This window comes from Rhinoraja longicauda, chromosome 22, assembly GCF_053455715.1.
Source record: "Rhinoraja longicauda isolate Sanriku21f chromosome 22, sRhiLon1.1, whole genome shotgun sequence".
NCBI classification, from domain to species: Eukaryota; Metazoa; Chordata; class Chondrichthyes; order Rajiformes; family Arhynchobatidae; genus Rhinoraja; species Rhinoraja longicauda.
The window spans coordinates 33,262,243-33,286,976 of record NC_135974.1 but is presented as its reverse complement, the minus strand read 5'-3'; the positions used below and the strand labels follow the sequence as shown (position 1 = coordinate 33,286,976).

General features: G+C 42.0%; 1 protein-coding gene across 7 annotated transcripts in view; it reads left to right on the top strand.

The window, feature by feature from the left end:
- Positions 1-17,051, top strand: part of arfgap1 (ADP-ribosylation factor GTPase activating protein 1) — a 30,940-nt gene extending 13,889 nt beyond the window's left edge. For 2 of the 7 annotated variants that reach the window (XM_078419078.1, XM_078419077.1), the window contains exons 6-14: positions 3,990-4,070; positions 4,156-4,267; positions 5,915-5,971; positions 6,582-6,614; positions 7,287-7,316; positions 9,553-9,609; positions 10,716-10,775; positions 13,385-13,458; positions 14,097-17,051. In XM_078419078.1, the coding sequence (XP_078275204.1) occupies positions 3,990-4,070; positions 4,156-4,267; positions 5,915-5,971; positions 6,582-6,614; positions 7,287-7,316; positions 9,553-9,609; positions 10,716-10,775; positions 13,385-13,458; positions 14,097-14,391 (799 nt within the window). In that variant the 3' untranslated portion in view covers positions 14,392-17,051. The remainder of the gene's footprint in view (positions 1-3,989; positions 4,071-4,155; positions 4,268-5,914; positions 5,972-6,581; positions 6,615-7,286; positions 7,317-9,552; positions 9,610-10,715; positions 10,776-13,384; positions 13,459-14,096) is intronic. The other 5 variants (XM_078419079.1, XM_078419080.1, XM_078419081.1 and 2 more) reach the window with 5 other exon arrangements.
- The last annotated feature ends 7,683 nt before the right edge of the window (positions 17,052-24,734 follow it).

The following is a 24,734-nucleotide window of genomic DNA, read 5'->3' as shown; positions in this document are numbered from 1 at the left end:
TCAAACTATTTAAGTATTGATATAGCTCTGCTTTGTGTGTTTAACCATATGGAAAACAGACATGCATGACTGTGATCAAGTGCATATACAGGTGCTCCCCGGCTTATGCTGCTTCGACTTTGCGATGGTACAAACGGCAGTGACCTGTAGCGAGCCGCAGCTCGCTTCCGGCCACGTGATCGCGTGTATTAAATACATTTTGACTTCCGATGTTTTCGGTTTCCGATGGGTTTCTCGGAACAGATCCCCATCGTAAACTGAGGAGCACCTGCAATAAACAGTTTAACATGTGAATCTTAGCACTCGCATTAACTTCGTAATATTAGCAGAAAACTGACTTAAAGAACAAATGATAAGTGTAAAAATGCAATTGCTGCAGGCTCTGCAACTTGTGGACATGAAGCATGGCACAATGTTGAAGCAGGTAATTTTACTACCTTAATTCCGTAATTCAGTGACCCAGATTTGAACCTGACCTCCAGCTCCTCTTGTATATAGTTTGTGCATTCTCCATGTGATCACGTGCATTTTCCTATACAAGTGCTATCATTTCATCCCACATCCCAAGGATCGTTAGCTTTAAGTTAGTTGTTATTGTGAATCACCCATAGTAAAGTTGGGTGGTAGGAGAATTGGGTAAGGTTCGTGGACAAGAAAGACACGGGCGGCATGGTGGCGCAGTAGTAGAATCGCTGTCTTACAGCGCCAGAGATCTGCGTTCAATCCTGACTATGCATGCTGTCTGTACGGAGTTTGTACAGGATAATGGGGGAAAGATGTACCTGTCACATTGGGCAGTTGTGAACACTCACCAACCTGTTCCAGCAAATGCTTTTTTTTTCAATTTGAGAACTAGATTGGAATAGATCAGGTACACATACAGAGTCTCTTGCCCAGAGGAGGGGAATTGGGAATCAGAGGACATAGGTTTAAGGTGAGGGATGAAAGATTTAATGGGAACCTAAGGGGCAACATTTTAACATAAAGGGTGGTGGGTGTGTGGAACGAGCTGCCAGAGGAGTAAGTTGAGGGGGGTACTATCACAACGCTTAAGAAACATTTAGATAGGTACACGGTTAGAGTAGGTTTAGAGGGATATGGGTCAAATGCAGGATGGTGGGACTAGTGTAGATGGGGCATGTTGGTCGGCGTGGGCCAGTTGGGCCGAAGAGCCTGTTTCCTTGCTGTATGAGAACGGAACTATCTGTAGCTGACATCTCAGGCCCCAAGCACCCTGTATCGATCTGCCAAATGGACTGGAAGGGTTTGTGGACCATTGGTTCTTTCCTAGACTAGCATTTAATAACCTAATTACACTATCGGCTACGTTGTAGATCAAGTCATTCATACATCCTACATCAGACTCCCAAAACTGAGACACATTTTGTTTGATAATGGTCCTGTAAGGCATTTTGGAATATTTTATTTTGTTAAACCTGTTTTCATTGTTAACATGGCCCTGGCAGATCTGGTAATGAATGGCTAAGCTCGTTATGCACCATAAAATTTCATGTGTTTCCCTTGGACTTTAAGGGAGTAAAGGTGACAAAGGCTGAGAACTGAATTGTTGACAGAAGCATTTGGCAATAAAGAGGAAGCAGATTTAACAAAGTTTAGTTTGGAATTTCATTTGAAGAGAGAGTGACGCATGGATTTTGATTAACAGATAAAGGGCTCATGCTTTGACTCAAATGCAGTTGGTGATACAAGACTGGTACTGGGCAGATAAATTGTACTTCAGGGAAGTGTGAGAGGCAGTATAGATGTAGTCATTGATCGATTGGCCTCAAGAGATGCAACATAATTTTAAGCACTTTGAAAGAAGTTGATGAAGGTAGAAAGTTTGGAAAGGTTTGTTTGATGAGAAAATGGGAACATTAATAAAGAAGTCTTTTAATGACTGTTTTAGAAAAAAAAGCGACATTTCCAAGCAAAAACTGTACATAAGAGAAGATGCAACAATTTTTAAATGGCTGATGTTGAGTTGGTTTCTTTGTGATGATAACCAAATCATCTTCTTGCGTATGGCGTGCACAGCCTAAAGTTGTAGGTCAAGGGTTGACATCCAGGCCAAGGTAGCATCAGTTGCTGGGGGGGATTGCCTTGATGCCACCAGGGGAAGCCTCAGTGAGCAGTCATTCACCATGTGTGGGACGGTCTGGTCTGGATATCCGCAGTCTCAAGCAGGGCTGTCTGTCTGATAAACAAATGATAAACCTGGTAAGACGACAGAAGCTACAGTTGGATTTTTTTTCCAAAGAAGCAGTTGTATATTTTGATGCAAGATTTAATTGATTATTTTGGAATCATGTACCTATTTAGGCTCAATGATCTCTTAGCTTCACTTATCTTTATGGTTGATATGAAGATGGAACAACTCAAGGTTGTAGGATATATTTTAGAACTGATAAGATCATATTATTGGATTTTTTCCCAGCACAGAATAATGTGATCCTTCTCGCAGGGAAAATAAAGTTTAATTTACTACTAGTAGTGCAATATTCCATCAAACATTAATGTGAAAAAGAAATATTTGAAGGTAGTAAAAAAATAAATCAATAGAAGGTTGTGGCAGAACCACAACGGGCATGAAAGAAAAATACCATGGACACTAAAGATATCACTGTTTATCAATAGAGCTAGGAATAGTTAACTGTTGTGGGCTAAGAAAGTTAAATTTGAAAATCTGCTCAGAGTTCCAATACAATGTTCAGGATGACAGTTTCTACTATTAGGTTTCTTCATTATAAAGTTGTAACTACAACTTGTCAGAGAACTTGAGTTTTCGTAACATACTAAGAAAGGTCTAATGGGTGATAATAGCATACTGAGCTCTATATTTGGGTTAAATTCTGATTACTCGAGCATGTATCCAGTTTTCTCGAAGGTGTTTGCAATATTTAGCTGAATGCAGTTCTGTCACATAATTGCCTCTGACCGGGTGTTTCCTTAAGGAACATCAGATAAGACATTTTTGTAGGGTGCTTTCTTCCAATTCCTAGCTTCATGGTTCCTTTGAGTAGGAAGGAACTGCAGATGCCGGTTTATACTGAAGATAGATACAAAGTGCTGGAGTAACTCAACAGCAGCATCTCTGGAGAATAAGCATGAGAAAAAGACTCTGTCTGAAGAAAGGTTCCAACCCGAAACATCACCCATTCTTTTCGGCCAGCGATGCTGCCTGACCCGCTGAGTTACTCCAGCACTTTGTGTCTATATTCATGACTCCTTTTCTGCTTTGCACAAGTGCAAAGAAACATAGCAGGGCAATAACTAATCATTCTATTCTTCTTCTGGCGTTTGAGGCAGCAGAAATTATGTAACGCCCTCCAGGCGCTGTAGCCACTGCAATGCGCTGTTGTCGAGGGCCGTGAGGTCTACCCCTCCACCAGGGGGACGGAGGACAGCGCGGTCGACAATGCCGTGCTGCGCTGTTTGCTGGTCTGCTCCACGCACGCAGGCTGCTGATGGACTCAACCCCCAACGATGCATGTTGGCGTTGAACCGGCCGACCCCTGTGCGGATCCGGTTCAGGGCGACCCGCTCTTTGTGGGGCGTGTCCGAGCCGGGTGGGGCTGTGGTGTTCGGTGCGACAGTGAATTGAGGAGGTCGCGAAGTCTGTTCCCAGCTGGTTCTCCATGCTCCCAGAATTTTGAAACCGGAGCCACAGTGGGTCGCTGCGTGACAGGAGAAACCGGCGAAGAGGTGGAATCATTTTATTTAGAACACAAAAAATGATTTTCATTGCTCAGACATAATGTATTGATATTTTATTTAAATCATGAAGTGTTACATTCCAGTATCTTAGAATACCAATAATAGGCAGTTAGGTTACTCCTATTGTAAAATATTATAGTCTCATCATATACTTTCACTGATATGTAACCCATTCTCACTCTAAAGCATAGTTAAAAAAATCTTTATTGCAGCATAGTTTTTATGTCTGTCACTACTAAAGGTGTGTATGTGTAATTTTTATTTTTTTGTAGTTCTGGACCTAAACAAAATTCCGCCGTATCCTCTGATAAAATGTTTGACGACTGGTTGAATGACGATAATTCCTACCAAAGGTAAATCGATGCATCTCATGTATAATTGCTGTTCTTGCTCTTGTTTTCAACAAAGCATTCGCGATTAATTTCCTTTCATTTCAAGTGGTGGAGGATATGGTAATCAAGATAATCGCTACGTTGGATTTGGAAACATCGCTCCCTCTTCGAAAAAGGACGAAGATTTTCTCAACAACGCCATGACTTCTCTCTATTCGGTATGAAAATATCACCGTTTGTTCCTGTTAGAATTTTACTTCTGAATTACAGTGGATGATTTCTGTGGGCTGCTAGTTAATGCTTAATTTTAATTGAGCATGACCATGCAGACACGGTTTCATATAAATTTTATCTTCTAATTCTATAAGGATTTCGGATTATCCGTGTATCTAATCTAAACTATGCACTCAATGCAAACAAGTTAAGTATGTTTATTATAGAAAATTAATCTTTTATTGGCTTTAACAACCTGTCTTAAGACTAGAGATTTTTTTTGCTGGAAATTGATATTGAGGGTTTGTTGCAAGCTTTCACAAATAAAAAGAATGTGAAAATGTTGTGTTGCAGGCATTTTTGAATGGCTCATATTTCACGTTTTTATGAAATGGGCAATTTCTGAAGATCAGCAACAGTGGAGGTTGTGGCAATAAAACTGCACTTATTGTAGTATTTAGAAAGTGGAAATGTGCAGAAGCAATGATAAATATGTTTATAATCCGGTTGGGTATATCTATTTACAGCAGCTACATTTTCTAGCCCCAGAGATGATGTTCTGATAACAATAATATACTTGTATAATATAGTTTCTATTGGTACGTAATACTTTGAGAGGGAAAGAGAGAGGTGTAACTTACTGTTATGTTCTCTCATTTCAGTACTAATATTTTAAAATGCCTTACTTGGCAATGAATTACTTTAGAATTTGATTTATAAGCAAAAGCAGTATCCAGTTTATGCAAGGATTTCTGAAGAAGAAAGGAGAGGAAGCGATAGTTACGTTGTTTTTAGTGGTGTTCAGCAGTGAATGCCATTTCCACTATAGTTGTTGTAGCATCATCTCCGATTGGAACTTAGTGTCGGGTCCAAAGGTAGCATCTCAGACCATAGGTCTTTTCCACAAAACTTGTGTGCCGGCCTGAATTTTGTCCTAAAGTCTTGGTAACAGAGTTAAAGTGCCCCCATTTGGCCAAAGAATTCGGCTGTGTTTGGGATCCCTCTCCTCTCCTTGCCCGGACCTCTTTGTGTCTCTGGGCTCCTCCTGCAGCCAACCTTGAAGGCGCTGGATGCATTACCCCGATTCACCCTCCTACTGGACCTTGATTTTTTTAGATTTAGAGATACAGTGCAGAAACAGGCCCTTTGGCCCACCGGGTCCGCGCCGCCCAGCGATCCCCGCGCACTACCACTATCCTACACCCACTAGGGACAATTTTTACACTAACCAAGCCATTTAACCTACATACCTGTACGTAGGTCACATACCTGTACGCAGGTCACGGGGAGAACGTACAAACTCTGTACAGACAGCACCCGTAGTCAGGATCGAACCGGAGTCTCCGGCGCTGCATTCGCTGTAAGGCAACAACTCTACCGCTGCGCCACCGTGCCGCCCTTGCTCCTAGGAAGGCCCATCTTCTAGTTGTCACCTGCAGTGCCCGCCAATTGGTTGCGTATTTGGAACCTACGAAGGACGGAGGGAATTATTGTTTACTGGAGGCTTCACGTGACTGACCGTTTCTCAAACGAAACTACTCGTTTAATTACAAACCTAAATTACAGCAAGGAAAAGCTAATTTAGTTAATATAGATGAACAAAGATTAATGATGTTGAGTCATTTCATTAGATTATATTCACTGATTTACAGGGTTGGAGCAATTTTACTGTTGGCGCTACCAAGTTTGCATCTGCAGCAAAAGAAGGAGTAAGTCATTTTTAATATAAATTTACTCATACACAAAACTGTTTTCCAATTGGAAATGTGCAAATGGACAGTTTTTTAATTAATGAACATTCAAATGTGTTAAATCTTGATCTTCTGAAGAGAATTTAATGTATTTAGTTTAGAAATTCATAGGTGGATATATGCTTTGGCAGGCATGTGTAGGAAAGAACTGCAGATGCTGGTTTAAATCGAAGGTAGATACAAAATGCTGGAGTAACTCAGCGGGACAGGCAGCATCTCTGGAGAGAAGGAATGGGTGACGATTCAGGTCGAGACCCGAAACGTCTTCAGTCTGAAGAAGAGTATCGATCCGAAACGTCACCCTTTCCTTCTCTCCAGAGATGCTGCCTGTCCCGCCCGCTGAGTCACTCCAGCATTTTGTGTCGATTTTTGCTTTGGCAGGCAAATAGGTGAAAAGCAGTATGAAAAAAAAATCTATTCAATTAACCAGCTAACTGCGAATTTCCCTATTGTAACACACTTTTCTTATTAAAACCAAAGCTAATGCTGAAGGAAGAATAAATTAGACAGTATTAGACAGAATGAAGGCATGTGGATAAATATAATCAATCTTATTTTATTCAAACAGGCAGTAAAGTTTGGAAGTCAGGCAACACAAAAGGTATGTTTTTTCAATCCACAACTGTTTTGGGTGTTGGTTGGTCTGACTGATATAGTTAACTATCTCTCGTTAATAAATAAAGGTTTATTTTTCTGCGTCAACTCGAGCTCCATTTCAAATTTGATTATTGTAAAGATTTTCAGTGGCTCAACGGTGCTTTATTTGCCATATATGCAACCGCACGGCGAAATTCTGTTTGCATTTATTACACGTGCAAGGTGCTGCCATTTTGGCGCATTATTCCAAGTCTGGCCCACGCGCTTGATGTACTGGAGCATTAAGTAAAACAGCGCAAAACGCCTCTCCTCCCCTCCCCTCCTCCTCGCCCGGCCATCTTTGTGTTCCGGCAGCCCACCTTGAAGGTGCTGGAGGCACTACCCCGGTTCCCCGGCCCTTGCCCCTCGTGTCCGACGTCTCCAGCTCCCTCTCGGCGGCGATGTCCGATGAGCCTTCGAGCGGGTTCCCGGTCCCGCCGACCAACAACCCCCCACCAACTTTGGGGGGGGGGGGGGGGGAGTGTTTGATTATCATTGTTGTGCTGTCCAACTGTTGGTGGTTTTGCACCTTGTGGTATATTTGTTGTTGGTAATCTCTTAATCGGGGCAAGGATGCAAATACTGAGCTGCTAAAAGACACTTGTTCTGTCCTTATTGCTGCCGTGCTGGATAAAAGGTCTGGGGCTCCAAGCAGCAGCCAGAGCCGGTAAAGTTCCTAACTTCTGCATGTCTTGTTCTTGTTCTTTAGTCCAACTGTATCCATTATCACGTGCCATCAATTTTTTCTCTTGCATTGTTCCACATCACTTGATATTCCAACAGTAATTTTCCAGGAATTTAATTTAAGCCAAATGTTAGTCTATGGAATTAATACATCCTTATTCTATAATAAGGTACTAACTTCATTATATTTGCTGATCACTGGAAACTTTATTCGATTTTGAGGTCCATTGAGTGCAAGATGAGCACAACTGGTATGGATAGAGACATGCAGCACGGAAATAGTCCGTCAGCCTAAACTGTCATATCATATCATATATATATACAGCCGGAAACACGCCTTTTTCGGCCCACCAAGTCCGTGCCGCCCAGCGATCCCCGCACATTAACACTATCCTACACCCACTAGGGACAATTTTTTACATTTACCCAGCCAATTAACCTACATACCTGTATGTCTTTGTAGGTCCTTACAGCCTACAGCCCAAACAGTTCATGACCATCTGTGCTAGTTCCATTTGCGTATATTTGACCCATATCCCTGTCCAAGTGTCTTTTAAATGTTGCCTCAGCTTCTCTGGAGCAGCTCATTCCATATACCCAACACATCCTCAATGAAAACATTGCCCCTCAAGTTCCAATTAGATCTTTCCCTTCACACCTTAAACTTACATCCTCTGTTCTTTTTGATTTCCCTACCCTGGGCAAAAGACTCGTGTGTGGCGGTCCCGGGGGATCAGGCCACTCCTTGGGTCAGCCCCCTCGTTACGTGACGGACAGGCGTAAGGGGTTAAAAGCCAGCCCGTTGGGAGGCGTGGTCCATCCCTAGGTGGACTACGCTGTGAGCAGGAGCTCACAGCCTAATAAAGAACCTTATCTTAAACTGCCTGGCGTCTTGCCTTTTCTCTGGCCTCCGCCAGGCCACTACACGTGTACAATTCACGTCATGTTTTTATACAACTTTATAAGATCACCTCTCAGTGTCCTGCACTCCGTGGAATAAAATCCTTGCCTGCCCAACCACTCCTTACAGCTCAGGCCCCTTCAAGTCCCTGCAATATCCTCGTAAATCTTCTCTGCCCTCTTCACACTCTGATGCAATATAACTTTCTTCCCTCACTGTATTGTAATGAATCTTGATTTTATTTTTGTGTCCGGTTTATGTTAAAGTTGACTGAAATATGGAAAGATGAAATTCAGCAATCATTTTATTTTCCTTTACACTCAGTCACCTGAAGTGTAGAATTCTGGTTAACAGTCCTGGTAACTAACTGTACCTTGTGTCAGCCAGCACACTTAACCTTGAGTGGACTATTTAACCTTAGTAGTCATCAGATCGTTTTCACACAATGACCTTATGCCCAACTGTGTTTGATTAGCAAGCTTGAAAACAATTGAAAATATTTATTTTGCCAACTAAATTCTGTACAAAATTAAAAATGATATTTATATAATGAAGTATATTATTAGCACTTTGCTGACATATTCGTCCTGTTTCTGTGGAAGAATGTTTGTAACTATTATAGCTTTATTACTGTGTTAGATAGAAAGCTTCAAAGGTCAAAGTGTCTAAGTAATTTCAGAAGTTAATGGCTTACAAATGTGATTACATACTTGTACAGAAATTCTTTACAACAGTGGAAGTTTAGCGAACTAGTCAATAATTTTTGTTAAATGGATTTGGAGATTATCCAGTAAAATTTATTCCAAGGCCTGGGGGTAAAATGCAGCTTCCGATTTGAAATAGAATAAAACACCATCTCATTTGTTGGTAAAAATGTGACAATTTAGTATTCATGATGAGGTTAAAATTGGCCTCTCCAACTGATAGAAACATAAAACTTCAAAGGTTTATTGGAGAAGAAAGTGAAGTGAATGTCCGTGTTTTGAACTATTTTGTAATACAACCTTGACCTTTTTATTGGGAGGCCTTTTGGAATACCTTTCTCAACTGGAATAACAGGCTGTTTTTGCTGGCTGTCAGAAATACTATGTGCATAGCTTGTCTTTCTTGCGCTGGGTAGAGTTCAGAGTGCAGTGGAATAGATGTCTGGCTGAAGTCTTGCTTGCATGTCACAAGCCTGCAATGTTGGGTTTGTCTTTGTGTCCTGTCTGCATGTAACGTGATAGTGGTTCATGCTGAAGTTGGGCTGTCTGTTTCCTATTGTACAAGAATCTAAAGTGCATACTTCAGTACTGATGACTTATTTTCCTTTAAATAGGCAACAGAGCTAGGACAGACATTGAATGAGAATGTGATCAAACCTACTCAAGACAAGGTAAGGTGATCTCCATTGAAGAGCTCAAACTAATGATCCAAGCAATTTTTTCATAAGTCATGGGAGGAAAAAATGGGCCATTCGATCTATCGAGTCAACTCTGCCATTCAATCATGGTTGATCTATCTTTCCCTCTCAACCCCATTCTCTTGCCTTCTCTCCATAAGCCTTGACATCCTTACTAATCAAAAAAGTTATCAGAAATTATGATTTAACAAGCATTAGCAAACTTGGATAGGATACATTTTCTCTGAGGGAGTGTATTCAATTTAAAGGTAAACAGCAATTTATTCCCACTTTCTCTTTTGATCTGTCAGCCATCTTGCGGTTCACACTAAAATATCTCCCCAAATCTGCACGGCCTTTCCTTAATAATATTTAATGTGGTACTATATGAGACGCCTACTGAAAATTAAGATATACTACATCTACAACTCTCTCCTTATTATTTACTAACAGTAGCAGTCTCAAATAAAAACTCTTGGATTTAGTTTAGAGGTACAGTGTGGAAATAGGCCCTTCAGCCGCTGGAGTCCTGGCTAACCGCCAATCGCCCGTTCACACTCGTTCTATGTTATCACACTTTCGTATTCACTCCCTACACGTTAGTGCCAATTTTACAGAGACATATTAATCTACAAACTCGCACTTGCAGGAGTAGGCCATTCGGCCCTTCGAGCCAGCACCACCATTCGATATGATCATGGCTGATCATCCAAAATCAGCACCCCGTTCCTGCTTTCTCCCCATATCCCTTGATTCCGTTAGCCCGAAGAGCGATATCTAATTCTTTCTTGAAAACTTCCAGTGAATTGGCCTCCACTGCCTTCTGCGGCAGAGAATTCCAGACAGCACCCAAGGTCAGGGTCGAATCTTCGGTCTCTGGCGCTGTGAGGCAGCAGCTCCACTAGCTGTGCCACTGTGCTGCCATGTGTTCTGGGGAAGGGGTGGAAATATCTTTCCAAAAATGGCTCCGTGTTAAGAGTTCTTTCTCTTTATTTCTGCCTATCTTGCAATGAGGCTATCACCAGATTTCATCAATATGGTGAAGACTACTTTGCACATGGTGCTGTTCTTAAATAACTGAAGGTAATTTTTGCATGCAGGTTAAAGAAGGAAAGTTTTTAGATGACGTTTCTGTTGGCATGTCACAGGTTGCCATTAAGGTATGCAGAAGGTTGTCACTGGGTATGAGTCACAGCCAGCTTTCATATTTTGTGCATCTGCTTGAAACCCGGTCCTGGTTGGAAACCAAGCACCATTTCCTTGGAAATGGTTCCACGTCTCACTGAAATAGTATTAAACTAACTTGTGAAGCAGGGCAAGTTCTAAGTACACACTGTGTCGGAAAAAAACTGCAGATGCTGGTTTAAATCGAAGATAGACACAAAATGCTGGAGTAACTCAGCGGGACAGGCAGCATCTCTGGAGAGAATGGAATGGGTGAAATTTCGGGTCGAGACCCTTCTTCAGACTGAATCTGTCTGAGGAAGAGTCTCGACCCAAAACATCACCCATTCCATTCTCTCTAGAGATGCTGCCTGTCCCGCTGAGTTACTCCAGCATTTTGTGCCTATCTTCTAAGAACGCACTATTGGTTGAGTTTGCTACATTACAGCTAACCCAACTTACATGTCGTGTAAGTGACATCCTGGGTGCACAGTTGCCAAATATGAAGACTGGCTTGTGGACGCGCGGGCGTTTTGAGTTTGGTGCTAATCTGTTTCCTTTTCCTTTGTGGCTCTCATTGATAATTGCTGCGGTGAGTCTCTCCATTGAAAACTGTCAAGTCAAATTGAAGTCTGTTCTTTTTGTCTGCCTCCTCCCTCATAATTAAAATGGAAGCTATGCTTATTATTTGTGATTTCATAGGGTCGCGGAGTCATACAGCACTTGTGGTCAAAAGGTCATAAGGGATAGGGGTAGAATTAGGCCATTCAGCCCATCAAGTCTACTCCGCCATTCAATCATGACTGGTCTAACTCTCTCCTAACCCCATTCTCCTGCCTTCTCCCCATAACCTCTGACACCTGTACTAATCAAGAATCTATCTCTGCCTTAAAAATACCTGCTGACTTTGCTTCCACTGCCTTCTGTGGCAAAGAATTCCAATGATTCATCTCCCTCTGACAAAAGAGAAATTTCTCCTCATCTCCTTCCTAAAAGAACATCCTTTAATTCTGAGGTTATGGCCCTCCAGTCCTCGACTCTCCCACTAGTGGAAACATCCTCTCTTCATACACTCTATCTAAACCTTTCGCTATTCTGCATGTCTCAATGAGGACCCCCCTCATTGTTCTAAACTCCAGCGAGTACAGGCCCAGAGACGTCAAACGCTCATCATATGTTAACCTACTCATTCCTGGGATCATTCTTGTAAACCTCCTCTGGACCCTCTCCAGAGCCAGCACATCCTCAGATGTGGTGCCGAAAACTGCTCACAACAAGCCCTACTGTCCAAATCATCCACGCTGACCAAGATGCCCCATCTTAGCTAGTCCTTTTTTGCCCGCATTTAGACCATATCCCTCACTTTGGAAGTAAGAATAGAAAGGCAGATTATTATCTGAATGGTGTCAAGTTAGGAAGAGGGGATGTTCAACGAGATCTGGGTGTCCTAGTGCATCAGTCACTGAAAGGAAGCATGCAGGTACAGCAGGCAGTGAAGAAAGCCAATGGAATGTTGGCCTTCGTAACAAGAGGAGTTGAGTATAGGAGCAAAGAGGTCCTTCTGCAGTTGTACCGGGCCCTGGTGAGACCGCACCTGGAGTACTGTGTGCAGTCTTGGTCTCCAAATTTGAGGAAGGATATTCTTGCTATTGAGGGCGTGCAGCGTAGGTTCACTAGGTTGATTCCTGGAATGGCGGGACTGTCGTATGTTGAAAGGCTGGAGCAATTAGGCTTGTATACACTGGAATTTAGAAGGATGAGGGGGGATCTTATTGAAACATATAAGATAATTAGGGGATTGGACACATTAGAGGCAGGAAACATGTTCCCAATGTTGGGGGAGTCCAGAACAAGGGGCCACAGTTTAAGAATAAGGGGTAGGCCATTTAGAACGGAGATGAGGAAGAACTTTTTCAGTCAGAGAGTGGTGAAGGTGTGGAATTCTCTGCCTCAGAAGGCAGTGGAGGCCAGTTTGTTGGATGCTTTCAAGAGAGAGCTGGATAGAGCTCTTAAGGATAGCGGAGTGAGGGGGTATGGGGAGAAGGCAGGAACGGGGTACTGATTGAGAGTGATCAGCTATGATCGCATTGAATGGCGGTGCTGGCTCGAAGGGCTGAATGGCCTACTCCTGCACCTATTGTCTATTGTCTAAAACCTTTCGTATCTATGTACCTGTCCAAATGAATTAATACAACTATTATTTGTCATTTCCTAAATTTCCGGCTAATTAATTTTGTTTACTTGTTTGAACTGGATCCTTTGTTCTCCCGTATTTTTGAATTCAGACACAAAATATCTATTGAATTCCCCTTGTTGTATTTTTTAATTGACAATATTAATGAATAAGTACTCATTGGAATGGTTTCATGATTTGGGGAAGTCATTATCAAGTTTAAAATGAAGGACAAATCTGTGATTAGCATCGTGTCATGAAGTCTACTTATTAATGTTGGAAATGTAATTTTCTCAGCCTAATTCTGAGAAAGCTAATTGCTAATATTGTGAGTTTTTTTCCCTCTGGTGTATCTGTTTTATATATATATTTATACATAATCTTTGATTTACTCAACCGTGAAAGGTCTATTCATCCTTTTAATGTTCCTAGGTTCAGGGAGTGGGCGTGAAAGGATGGCAAGATGTCAGTTCCCTTTTTACCAATAAAGAATCTGCTGCACAAAGGTAATATATGAAATTATCACATTTCTACATTACAAATGCTTCGATATGTAACATTGTGAGTTCTAATTAAAAATATTATTTTCTGTATTTGGAATTAAGTCATGGATGCGTTTTAAGAGAAGCCCTCCCAACTAAAGTATAACGTAGAGCATAAAGCAGTGTAGCACAGGAACAGGCCCTAGAGCCCACAATGTCTGTGCCAAACATGATGGCAAAAATTGTATTACAAATTTAGGGGTGGCACAGCGGTAGAGTTGCTGCCTTACAGCGCCAGAAACCCAGGGTTGATCATGACTACGGGTGCCGTCTGTACGGAGCTTGTAGGTTCCAACCGTGACCTGCGAGGGTTTTCTCCGGAATATCTGGTTTCTTCTCACACTCCAAAGGCGTATGGGTTTGTTGGTTAATTGGCTTGGTATAAATGTAAATTGTCCCTTGTGTGTGCAGGATTGCTTTAGTGTGCGCGGATGGCTGGTCGGCGTGGACTGGGTGGGCCGAGGGGCCTGTTTCCGCGCTGTGTAACTAAACGAAACTCAATTCTTGTTGCGGTTCGTCTTTGAAATGGCTGGGACATTACCGTCCACTTTTCAGATGCTCGAACATTCACGGTTTGCTGTGTTCTCTCTTGTGTTCAACAGCCACCCGGTTGGAGAAAGTTACCAGAACAGTGGATTCGACGACGGCTTCTGGGATAGCTTCGGGGCGAACGAAAGTCCTAAAACGAAGAGTCCCTCGAGTGAGAACGCGTGGGGCTCTGGGGAGAAGAACGATGAAGCTTGGGGTGTGGTGGACACGACAATGAAGCAAAGCAACAACAGTGATGCCTGGGACGACTGGGACAATAACTGGGCTGCAAGTGGGGAAAGCAAAAAGTCCCCAAAAAAAGAAAGCAGAGGAGCGGTAGATGACGGATGGGACAACCAAAACTGGTAGCGAGGGAGAAAGTGCCTCGAAATCAAATGGGCCGCACTTCACTTTACTTAACCTTGCTTTGTTGCTGTCATAAGCCAATTGGTATTTCTGTTCATAAAGAATCAATGTTTCGGGAAATATAACTCTCTAGAGGCTGGTTACTTGCATATCTCAAACAAAAAGCAACTTGCACAAAGACCAGTCAGTATTGTAACCAGAGAAATCTCCCTTCAGTATGTAGCTTAGGTTCAAGTGTTATATTTTTACACTGAATGCATTGACAACACATTTTTCTATTTAAGGAAATATGTTTTTTCCATCAACTCAGATTTATTTTTGTGTACATAAATAGTTAAATTCACAGGGTATCATGGCAAAAAAACGAAACAAAATTAAATAGGGCATCGATTTTTTTTGTTAGCTCAGGTTTCCTTTCGAAATGTGACAAAGAGCATTTGTTGCATGTGCTATATAGTGTGTGTGTGTCTGCAGCATTGAGATGTATGGGTGTACTAGTGTTTCTTCGTGTTCTCTGTGATTACTGTAGGCTTGGTGCCGTGCCGGTTGAAGTAACGTTTTAAGATTCCCACTCCAATAATAACTGTCTCTATTATCTAACCCTACCTGCCTTACCAAGCAGTCCATGATCTTAAAGTAGCTAGTACCAGCAAACAAATGCCCTTGACATTTACTCAACATTTCTTTGTCTACTCGACTTGTACAGCGTATGAAGAGAATGACACTATTACGAAAATAGTAGATAGAGGAATGTTTGAATGTGTTCAATATTTGTTTCTGAATGCTGAAAGCAGCCATTTCTCTGCCTGTATCCGTTTAAAAATGTTTTAAATTGGATTGTTTTATTAGCTTATTGTTATCCGCCTAGGGTAGAAGTCTTCATTCCTGCCTTTTAAATGTACGGCTTGGCGTATACAAATACACCTGTTACTTGTGTGGTGTTCGGAGATCACCTGCATTCTCTGCTCTTTCCATTATAATCTTCAAAAGTACGTTGATCAGCAGCTGTGAAGGCGTTGTGTCGGATCTGTAATGCCCCCAGATCATAACTCGAAACATTCCAGTTGCTCATGATGTGAATGCCAATCTAGTATGGGCGGTTGATCTTTTAAGTACAGGTGCTCCCCGGCTTACGATAGTTCGACTTTGCGATGGTGCAAACGGCAACGACGCATAGCGAGCCGCTGCTCGCTTCCGGCCACGTGATCGCGTGTATTACAATGTATTTCGACTTACAATGCTTTCGGTTTCCGATGGGTTTCTCGGAACAATAGACAATAGGTGCAGGAGGAGGCCATTCAGCCTTTCGAGCCAGCACCGCCATTCAATGTGATCATGGCTGATCATTCTCAATCAGTACCCCGTTCCTGCCTTCTCCCCATACCCCTGACTCCGCTATCCTTAAGAGCTCTATCCAGCTCTCTCTTGAATGCATTCAGAGAATTGGCCTCCACTGCCTTCTGAGGCAGAGAACTCCACATCGGAGCCCCATCAGAGGCTGAGGAGCACCTGTATTGGAGATATTAACGGCACGGTGGTGCAGCGGTAGAGTTGCTGCCTTACAGCGAATGCAGCGCCGGAGACCCGGGTTCGATCCTGACTACGGGCGCCGTCTGTACGGAGTATGTACGTTCTCCCCGTGACCTGCGTGGGTTTTCTCCGAGATCTTCGGTTCCTTCCCACACTCCAAAGACGTACAGGTTTGTAGGTTAATTGACTGGGTAAATGTAAAAATTGTCCCTAGTGTGTGTAGGATAGTGTTAATTGGCGGGATCGCTGGGCGGCACGGACCCGATGGGCCGAAGGGCCTGTTTCCGCGCTGTATCTCTAAATCTAAATATTTTTAAGTATCTGTGCAATATTTTTGAGCATGGGCATCGGACTAATCTTTCTGTAACTTGGAGATTATTGAACATTTATGACCTAAAATATTATGTGGGAGGTTTTCCCTGATATGATGGTCGTCTAGAATTATAGCAACTTTCAGTTGCCGGTAATTTTGCACCCATTTTTGTGTGTGATTGCCTTTGATGATGTATTACAATAAATAAGATTTAAAGCAAAATATTTTTTTTCCCTTTAATTCTAAGCTATCCGTTTGCGTGTAAAATTTCATTTGTTTGTTGAACTTGTTATCTGGAAGCATTTTTTTTTTTTTGTTGGCACAAATATTTTGGAACATTGTAGTAAACTTAATTCAAAAGATCTCCTTGGTGGAATAAAGCAAACTTTCAAAACCATTTGTAGCTTTTCATTCACAGTTGAAACCTATTTTCTGTTATTTATCCACCACATTTTTAGATTCTGATCCACTAAAGGTCTTGGCCTTTGGTATAATTGTTTCATTATGCAGATAATGATAACAACTTATAATATAAAGAGTTGTTCTTTGTCAATATGAATATGATTTTGGGCTCTCAGATGTAGGAATTAAATATGTGTTTGAATTTACAGATAATGATATCTCCAAGTTATTTAAAGAGTTATGTTTTGTTAAAGTGAATAGGATTTTGGCCCCTCTCAAATGTAGGAATTACATTCTTTATCCCTAACATGATCTTTCGAAATTTGTTTATAAAGATCCCCCTTAACCCATGATAGACATAAAATGCTGGAGTAACTCAGCAGCACTGGCAGCATCTCTGGAGAGAAGGAATGGGTGACGTTTCAGGTTGAAGTCTGAAGAAGGGTGTCAACCTGAAACGTCGTCCATTCCTTCTCTCTAGAGATACTGCCTGTCCCGCTGAGTTACTCCAGCATTTTGTGTCTATCTTTGATGTAAACCAGCATCTGCAGTTCCTTCCTACACCCCACTTGACCCATCTGGACTTACTCTGATGCATAATGTACTTGGACAATGTGCCTCCATTCCTCCCCTCATACAGGTATTCTATTTCTTAGAAACTAGGTGGAAGGAAAGTTATCTGCGAGGAATTTGGGTGCGAATAGTTTTGATAGAAATGGGTTTACTTGTTTGTCGTCTTTCAATTGGAGAGGGTGAGTGAGAAGTAATTTTGTTTTAGTTGGAGGAGGAATATCATTGGCCAGTCGAGGAAGAATTGTAGAGTAGAATCTGAACAATTTATCTAATTAAACAATATTTTTAATTAGGCTGAGGGTGGATCTAGGAGGTTGGATAGTTTAAATGAATAACAATACTGAAATTACAGGAAGATAAATCTTTTGAAGGCACCAGGAAGCCCAGAAGTGGGATCTTGTGTCGAACATACAAAGTGCTGGAGTATTGTTGGAGGACATGGACAGGTGACGTAGCAGGTTGGGACACTTGACTAATTCGGAGAAATTTTTGCAATTGTAGCTTGTGTATTCTATACCACTAAGTGGTGCTTCAATCAATTTTAAGACTTGGTAACCAAGTTGAATGCATCTTTGATGTAATTCTGACTCAGCTGGTTCAAGGCATCATTTTATACAGGAGATATGGAGCAACATATTTAGAATTGTACTGCGAATTTGAAGGAAACTGGTCTTAAGTTCCTATTTAAAGGAACTATTTGAAGGAAAGATTGCACATTTCAAAGTAATTCATTATACCGGTAGCTCGTGATTTTTTTGTTATAATTTTATGTTCCAAAATTGTATGTTCTGCAAACAGAGATCTATTTTGTATCTGAATCGTTAAAAATGAATTTTGATTATTTAATTTTTTTTTCGAATAACAGAAGCAAGAGAATTGGCAAACGTGGATTTTAAACTTGTAGTCAACCTTGCTTTTCTGAGGGTTTGGTAGTCATAATCATAATCATTAGGACTGAATAATGATTATTTTCAAATAATAAGTCGTTTTCCTTTTAGATCTATAGCTAATAATCATACTGAACTGTATGCAAAAAAAGAATGTTACTGTACCTTGGCAATAAAGAACCATTGTACAACTCTAAGGAAGTGTTGTTCAGTCTCATAACTAATTGGGAATTTAATTATGAATAATTGCACCTGACTACACTTCATCAGGTATATTGAACATGTGATCTCGGTTTTCACTCTTATAGTGAATATACTTTAATTACTTATTGGATCTGATGATGGGTCTCGACCCGAAACGTCACCCATTCCTTCTCTCCGGAGATGCTGCCTGTCCCGCTGAGTTACTCCAGCATTTTGTGTCTACGACAAAATAGACAAGTGAAGTCAATTATTTGTGTGCATGTTGGATGTTAAAAGTTCAAATGGTTAAAATTGTTACCAGAACCATATCTATGACGAGTCAGCATTTTTTATTGTGCTGCAAAGTTATAGACAGCTATTTAATATGACTGGAAAATAGTTGAGTTGATAATTGTTAGTCTTGCAAGCATTGAACCTTGATTTTAATAGGATGAAAGGGTTCCCTCTGCTGGCTATAAGGAGAGATTACAAAATCACTTGGTTTGATCTCACAGATTATTAATTTCCAGTGAATTCTCGGCCAAAAAACTTGCCACAATTTGGAAAATTCACTGAGAGGGGAGAAAGGTGACTGCTGGAGAAATTAAGACTTTTGGTTCATTTTTATTATTATTGCCACGTGTACCGAGGTATAGACAATAGACAATTGGTGCAGGAGTAGGCCATTCGGCCCTTCGAGCCAGCACCGCCATTCAATGTGATCATGGCTGATCATTCTCAATCAGTACCCCGTTCCTGCTTTCTCCCCATACCCCCTGACTCCGCTATCCTTAAGAGCTCTATCTAGCGCTCTCTTGAATGTATTCAGAGAATTGGCCTCCACTGCCCTCTGAGAATTCCACAGATTCACAACTCTGACTAAAAAAGTTTTTCCTCATCTCAGTTCTAAATGGCCTACCCCTTATTCTTAAACTGTGGCCCCTGGTTCTGGACTCCCCCCAACATTGGGAACATGTTTCCTGCCTCTAACATGTCCAACCCCTTAATAATCTTGTACGTTTCGATAAGATCCCCTCTCATCCTTCTAAATTCCAGTGTATACAAACCTAGTCGCTCCAGTCTTTCAACATATGACAGTCCCGCCATTCCGGGAATTAACCTAGTAAACCTACGCTGCACGCCCTCAGCAAGAATATCCTTCCTCAAATTTGGAGACCAAAACTGCACACAGTACTCCAGGTGCGGTCTCACTAGGGCCCTGTACAACTGCAGAAGGACCTCTTTGCTCCTATACTCAACTCCTCTTGTTATTCTATCAAATCAGATAACACTACACAATGAAGACATTGACCCAAAATGCCACCTATCCACATTCTTCAGAGATGTTGCCTGAACTGCTGCATTATTCCTGCACTTTGTGTCTGTGTACATGAATAAAATCAAGTCAAACTCAAGTACAATAGATAGAGCAATGGGGAAGATACAAAGTGTAGAATGTGGTTCTCAACATTGTTGCGTATCTGTTCCAGAGACGAAAAGGGTAGAGGTGAATCAGACAGTCCCATCGCTTCTGGAAGGACCGTTCGGAAGCCTGCTAACAGAAGGGAAGAAGCTGTTCCTGAGTCTGGCCACGTCCACTTTCAAGCTTCTGGGAATAACACTGTCTCTGTGTGCACGCTAGCATTCTACGAGGTGGTGCATGGTGATTCTAGGCTGAGGTGTTTTGGGAGATTGCTGCGGTCACCCATGTAGAAACAAACCGCAAACCTGGTCATGTCAACGGTTCAATGGTTCTTTTGTCACAAATGCATAGTGCAAACACAGTGAAATTAAAGGTAGACACAATGTTGGAGTAACTCAGCGGGTCAGGCAGCATCTCTGGAGAGAAGGAATGGGTGACGTTTCGAGTCGAGACCCTTCCAACCTGAAACGTCACCCATTCCTTCTCTCCAGAGATGCTGCCTGACCCACTGAGTTACTACAGCATTTTGTGTCTACCGTCGATTTTAAACCAGTACCTGCAGTTTTCTTTCCCAGACAGTGAAATTATTTCCTTACAGACAGTCCAGTAGAGTATTGCCATACCCAAGAACATCCCCGCCCGATTAGCAAATAGTACAGAAATAGTGCACTGATCCCGCATGCAAGAGGCACCTTGTTTTGGTGCCATTTTCAATGTCCAATTCACGCCCTAGGTCTTTTGAGCGGTGCACTTTCGAGGCAGTGGTAGAGAAATGTGGAATTTTTATGCTAGTGTACGGAGTATGGATCTCATATACCAGCTCTAAACATTCCTGTTTCTTATGTAAATGCCAAATTAGTCAAGTCAAGTCAATTTTATTTGTATAGCACAATTTAAAAACAACCCACGTTGACCAAAGTGCTGTACATCAGTTCAGGTACTAAGAACGAACATACAATGGCACACAAACATAACAGCACATACATAAACAGTTCACAGCGCCTCCTCAGAGGGCCTCAAATGCTAGGGAGTAGAAATAGGTTTTGAGCCTGGACTTGAAGGAGTCGATGGAGGGGGAAATTCTGAGGGGGAGAAGGATGCTGTTCCACAGTCTAGGAGCTGCAACCGCAAAAGCGCGGTCACCCCTGAGCTTAAGCCTAGACCGCGGGATAGTGAGTTGGACATTGAAAATGTTGGCTGACCTGAGGGACCTGGAGATAGAGTTGTGGGTTAGAAGATTTTTGATGGTTGGGGGGGGGGGGGCAAGCCCGTGATCACGTGGGATTCCTCCCACACTCCAAAGACATGCAGCCTTGTAGGTTAATTGGCTTCTGTGAGTTATTCATTGTCCCCAGTGTGTAGGATAGTACTGGTGTACAGGGTGATCGTTGGTCGGCTTGGACTCGGTGGGCCAAGGGACTGGTTTCAACACTATCTCTAAAGTCGAAAGTATGGACGATTGACTTTTAAAATACAAGTATAGAAAAAAGCCTGTGCAATATTTACGTGTCAAAATAACAATTTACTAATGTATAGACTATGCCAATTCTTAATTTCTAATATTTATGAATAGCATTTGCCAGTGCACAGTATTCTGTATGGCTCCATCTAATATGATTTACATGTTGATAAACAAATTCAGTTGTTCTATTTTTAAATGATTCAAACACCTTTTCCACACGACATAATATTTTATGGGAAGCTTTTAGAAATGGAAGTTGGTCCCTGCATTTGTGGGTTACCTGATTTTCTTCTCACCTCTTGAAAGTTCTTCCTGCGGTAATTTTCCATCAGTTGTGCTCTATTTAAACACTGGCAACCGATCACATCAGTTGAACCTTGGTGGAAGATTTACAGAGCTCAGTCACAGCAACGTACAAGTGGGAGACAACTGATGGATACCATTATTAACACAAGGGCCCATTTACTGGTCGTCTGCTCTTGGGAAAATAACAGTTACCTGGACATGATGAAGTGGAAAGGTGAACGGAGACAGCTGTTGTCTCAAGCCACCTACAGAAACAGAAAATATGTGCAGGAGGAGGCCATTTGGCCCTTCGGCCCTTCAAGCCAGCACCGCCATTCATTGTGATCATGGCTGATTATCCCCAATCAATATCCCGTGCCTGCCTTCTCCCCATATCCCTTGATTCCACTAGCCCCTAGAGCTCTATCTAACTCTCTTAAATCCATCCAGTGATTTGGCTTCCACTGCCCTCTGTGGCGGAGAATTCCACAAATTCACAACTCTGGGTGAAAACGTTTTTTCTCACCTCAGTTTAAAATGGCCTCCCCTTTACTCTAAGACTGAGGCCCCTGGTTCTGGACTCGCCCAACATTGGGAACATTTTTCCTGCATCTAGCTTGTCCAGTCCTTTTATAATTTTATATGTTTCTATAAGATCCCATCTCATCCTTCTAAACTCCAGTGAATGCAAGCCTAGTCTTTTCAATCTTTCCTCATATGTCAGTCCAGGGATCAATCTCGTGAACAAGCCCGTGCACAGTGTACAGATACAGGGTGAAAGGAATAACTTTTTGTGCATTATTTATATGGAGTCTGGAATCATTTTGCCAAGTAGTTTGGTCAGCTGCCTTTTTATTTTGCATTTAAAGCCCATCTCAGCAGAGAGGTCTGTGACTGAATATTAACCGTCTCCTGTGAATCAGAATGCAGGAAGAGTTCCCTGAGATTTTCTGAAAAGAACATGAATCACTAAAGTGGTTTGAAAAAACTTTTGAGATCAATTGCTCCATCAAAGGTCTTCATGATTTAATAGGCAAGGCATTATAAGTGATAGGAGCACAATTAGGCCATTAGCTACAAGGGAGAGTTTGGACAAACCTGGATTGTTTTCTGTGGACCATCATAAGCGATAGGAGCAGAATTAGGCCATTCGGCCCATCAAGTCTACTCCGCCATTCAATCATGGCTGATCTATCTCTCCCTCCTAACCCCATTCTCCTGCCTTCTCCCCATAACCCCTGACACCCGTACAAATCAAGAATCTATCTATGCCTTAAAAATAACCATTGCCTTGGCCTCCACAGCCTTCTGTGGCAAAGAATTCCACAGATTCACCAGTCTCTGTCTAAAGAAATTCCTCCTCATCTCCTTCCTAAAGGAACATCCTTTAATTCTGAGGCTATGACCTCTGATCCTAGACTCTCCCACTAGTGGAAACATCCTCTCCACATCCGTGTTATCCTTTTGTGCTATGAATTTCTATAATTGCTTTTGGAAGTTTGCATATTCTTGTATGAGGTTACAGAGAATATTCAGCATGCTTTATTGCACCTCAATGTAGCAAAATACTCCCCTTCTACAGCACATCAGAGGCCGAATAGAAACTAATAATTAAAATCAGGAAGGAACTTTTTTTGCACATTTCAGGTCCCGACACGAAATGCCAATTGTCCATTCCTTCCACAGATGCTACCTGACCCACTGAGTTCCTCCATCACTTTGCGTTTTGCTCAGGACTCCAGCATCTGCGGTTCCTTGCCTCTCCACATTCGCTAGCTTATCGGTTTCCTCCAAGAACAAAATATTGCACTGATTTTTAAAAGGAGAATGACGTGCTATCTTAAATAGTTAACACTTTGGGGCGCTGTAATCAAATGTTCTGTTTTGATATGTACATTTGGAAAAAAATGAGCTTGGATAGGGCAACATAATCTGTACCCATTTTTTGATGGCTCAATAAAGATTTTTTTTTTTTTAAGCCAACATTTTATGTGCTTATATTGGATTGTTGACCTTCATATCCTTATCACTAATTGTTATTGCACAGAAGCCGTAACTAACAGGTGAATAGTAAATAGACCATGCCCTGAAACAGCTGACTGCAATAGTTGAGACTATTCATTGGTGGAAAACCGAGTGACCTATTTATTAGCAGCAAAGTTCTTTGTACGAAGAACCTGTAATTTGAACAGCAGCCTTATCTGTAACGCGAGAAATCTGTCCTGCACGGTGAATAATGAGTAGCACATTAATGTCAGCAGAATGCATGTTTAAAAACTCTACGGTCACATATATATCTTTAATTTGGTTGAGAGATACAACGCAGAAACAAGACCAGCGATCACACTGACGCCATCCTACACACATTTTTGTACCGAAGACTATTTAGCACACAAACCTGCACATCTTTGGAGTGTGGGAGGAAGCCGGAGAAAACCCACGCGGTCACAGGGAGAAGGTACAAACTACAGCACCCGTAGTCAGGATCGAACCCGGGTCTCTGGCAGCAACTCTACCACTGCGCCCCTCACATGAGTTAATGAGAACAATGATTGTAACAGAGACATTAGTTAGATGCCATGGAAGATGACGCCCAAGCCAGATGACTGTGTTGGCCCCAGATGTGGACAATGATCTAATCACACGTTACAATCGCTCCACTCTCTTTTAAACCTTGACTCCAACAGCAGCATTTCTTTGCATCTGCACACTGTGGATGGTTGGGTTGTAATCGTGTGTTGTCTTTCCGCTGACTGCTTAGCACGCAACGAAAGCTTTTCACTGTACCTCGGTACAGTGGCTTGCTAAATGTAAACATTGTCCCTAGTGTGTGTAGGATAGTGTCAGTGGTCGGCACGGACCCGGTGGGCCGAAGGGCCTGTTTCCACGCTGTGTCTCTACACTAAACTGTCCAACCTCTCTTTATAGCTCAGATAGACACAAACTCTGAAAAAGGGTCTCAACCCGAAACGTCGCCCAATCCAGAGATCCTGTCTCGCCGAGTTACTCCAGCATTTTGTGTCTGTCTATGTTGTAAACCAGCATCTGCTGTTCCTTACCCCTCTCTTTCTAGCTCATACCCTCCGAAGCAGGGATCGTTTAGGTAAAGTCTTCATCCCCAGTCATAGAATAATAAACAAAACAGACAAAAAGCCCCGGAGCAGTTCAGCCAAGTAGCATCTCTGGAGAACATGGATGGACATCTTCTTTGGGTTATATAGAAACATTAAAAAAATAGGTGCAGGAGGAGGCCATTTGGCCCTGAAACGCCACCTACCCCTTCCCTCC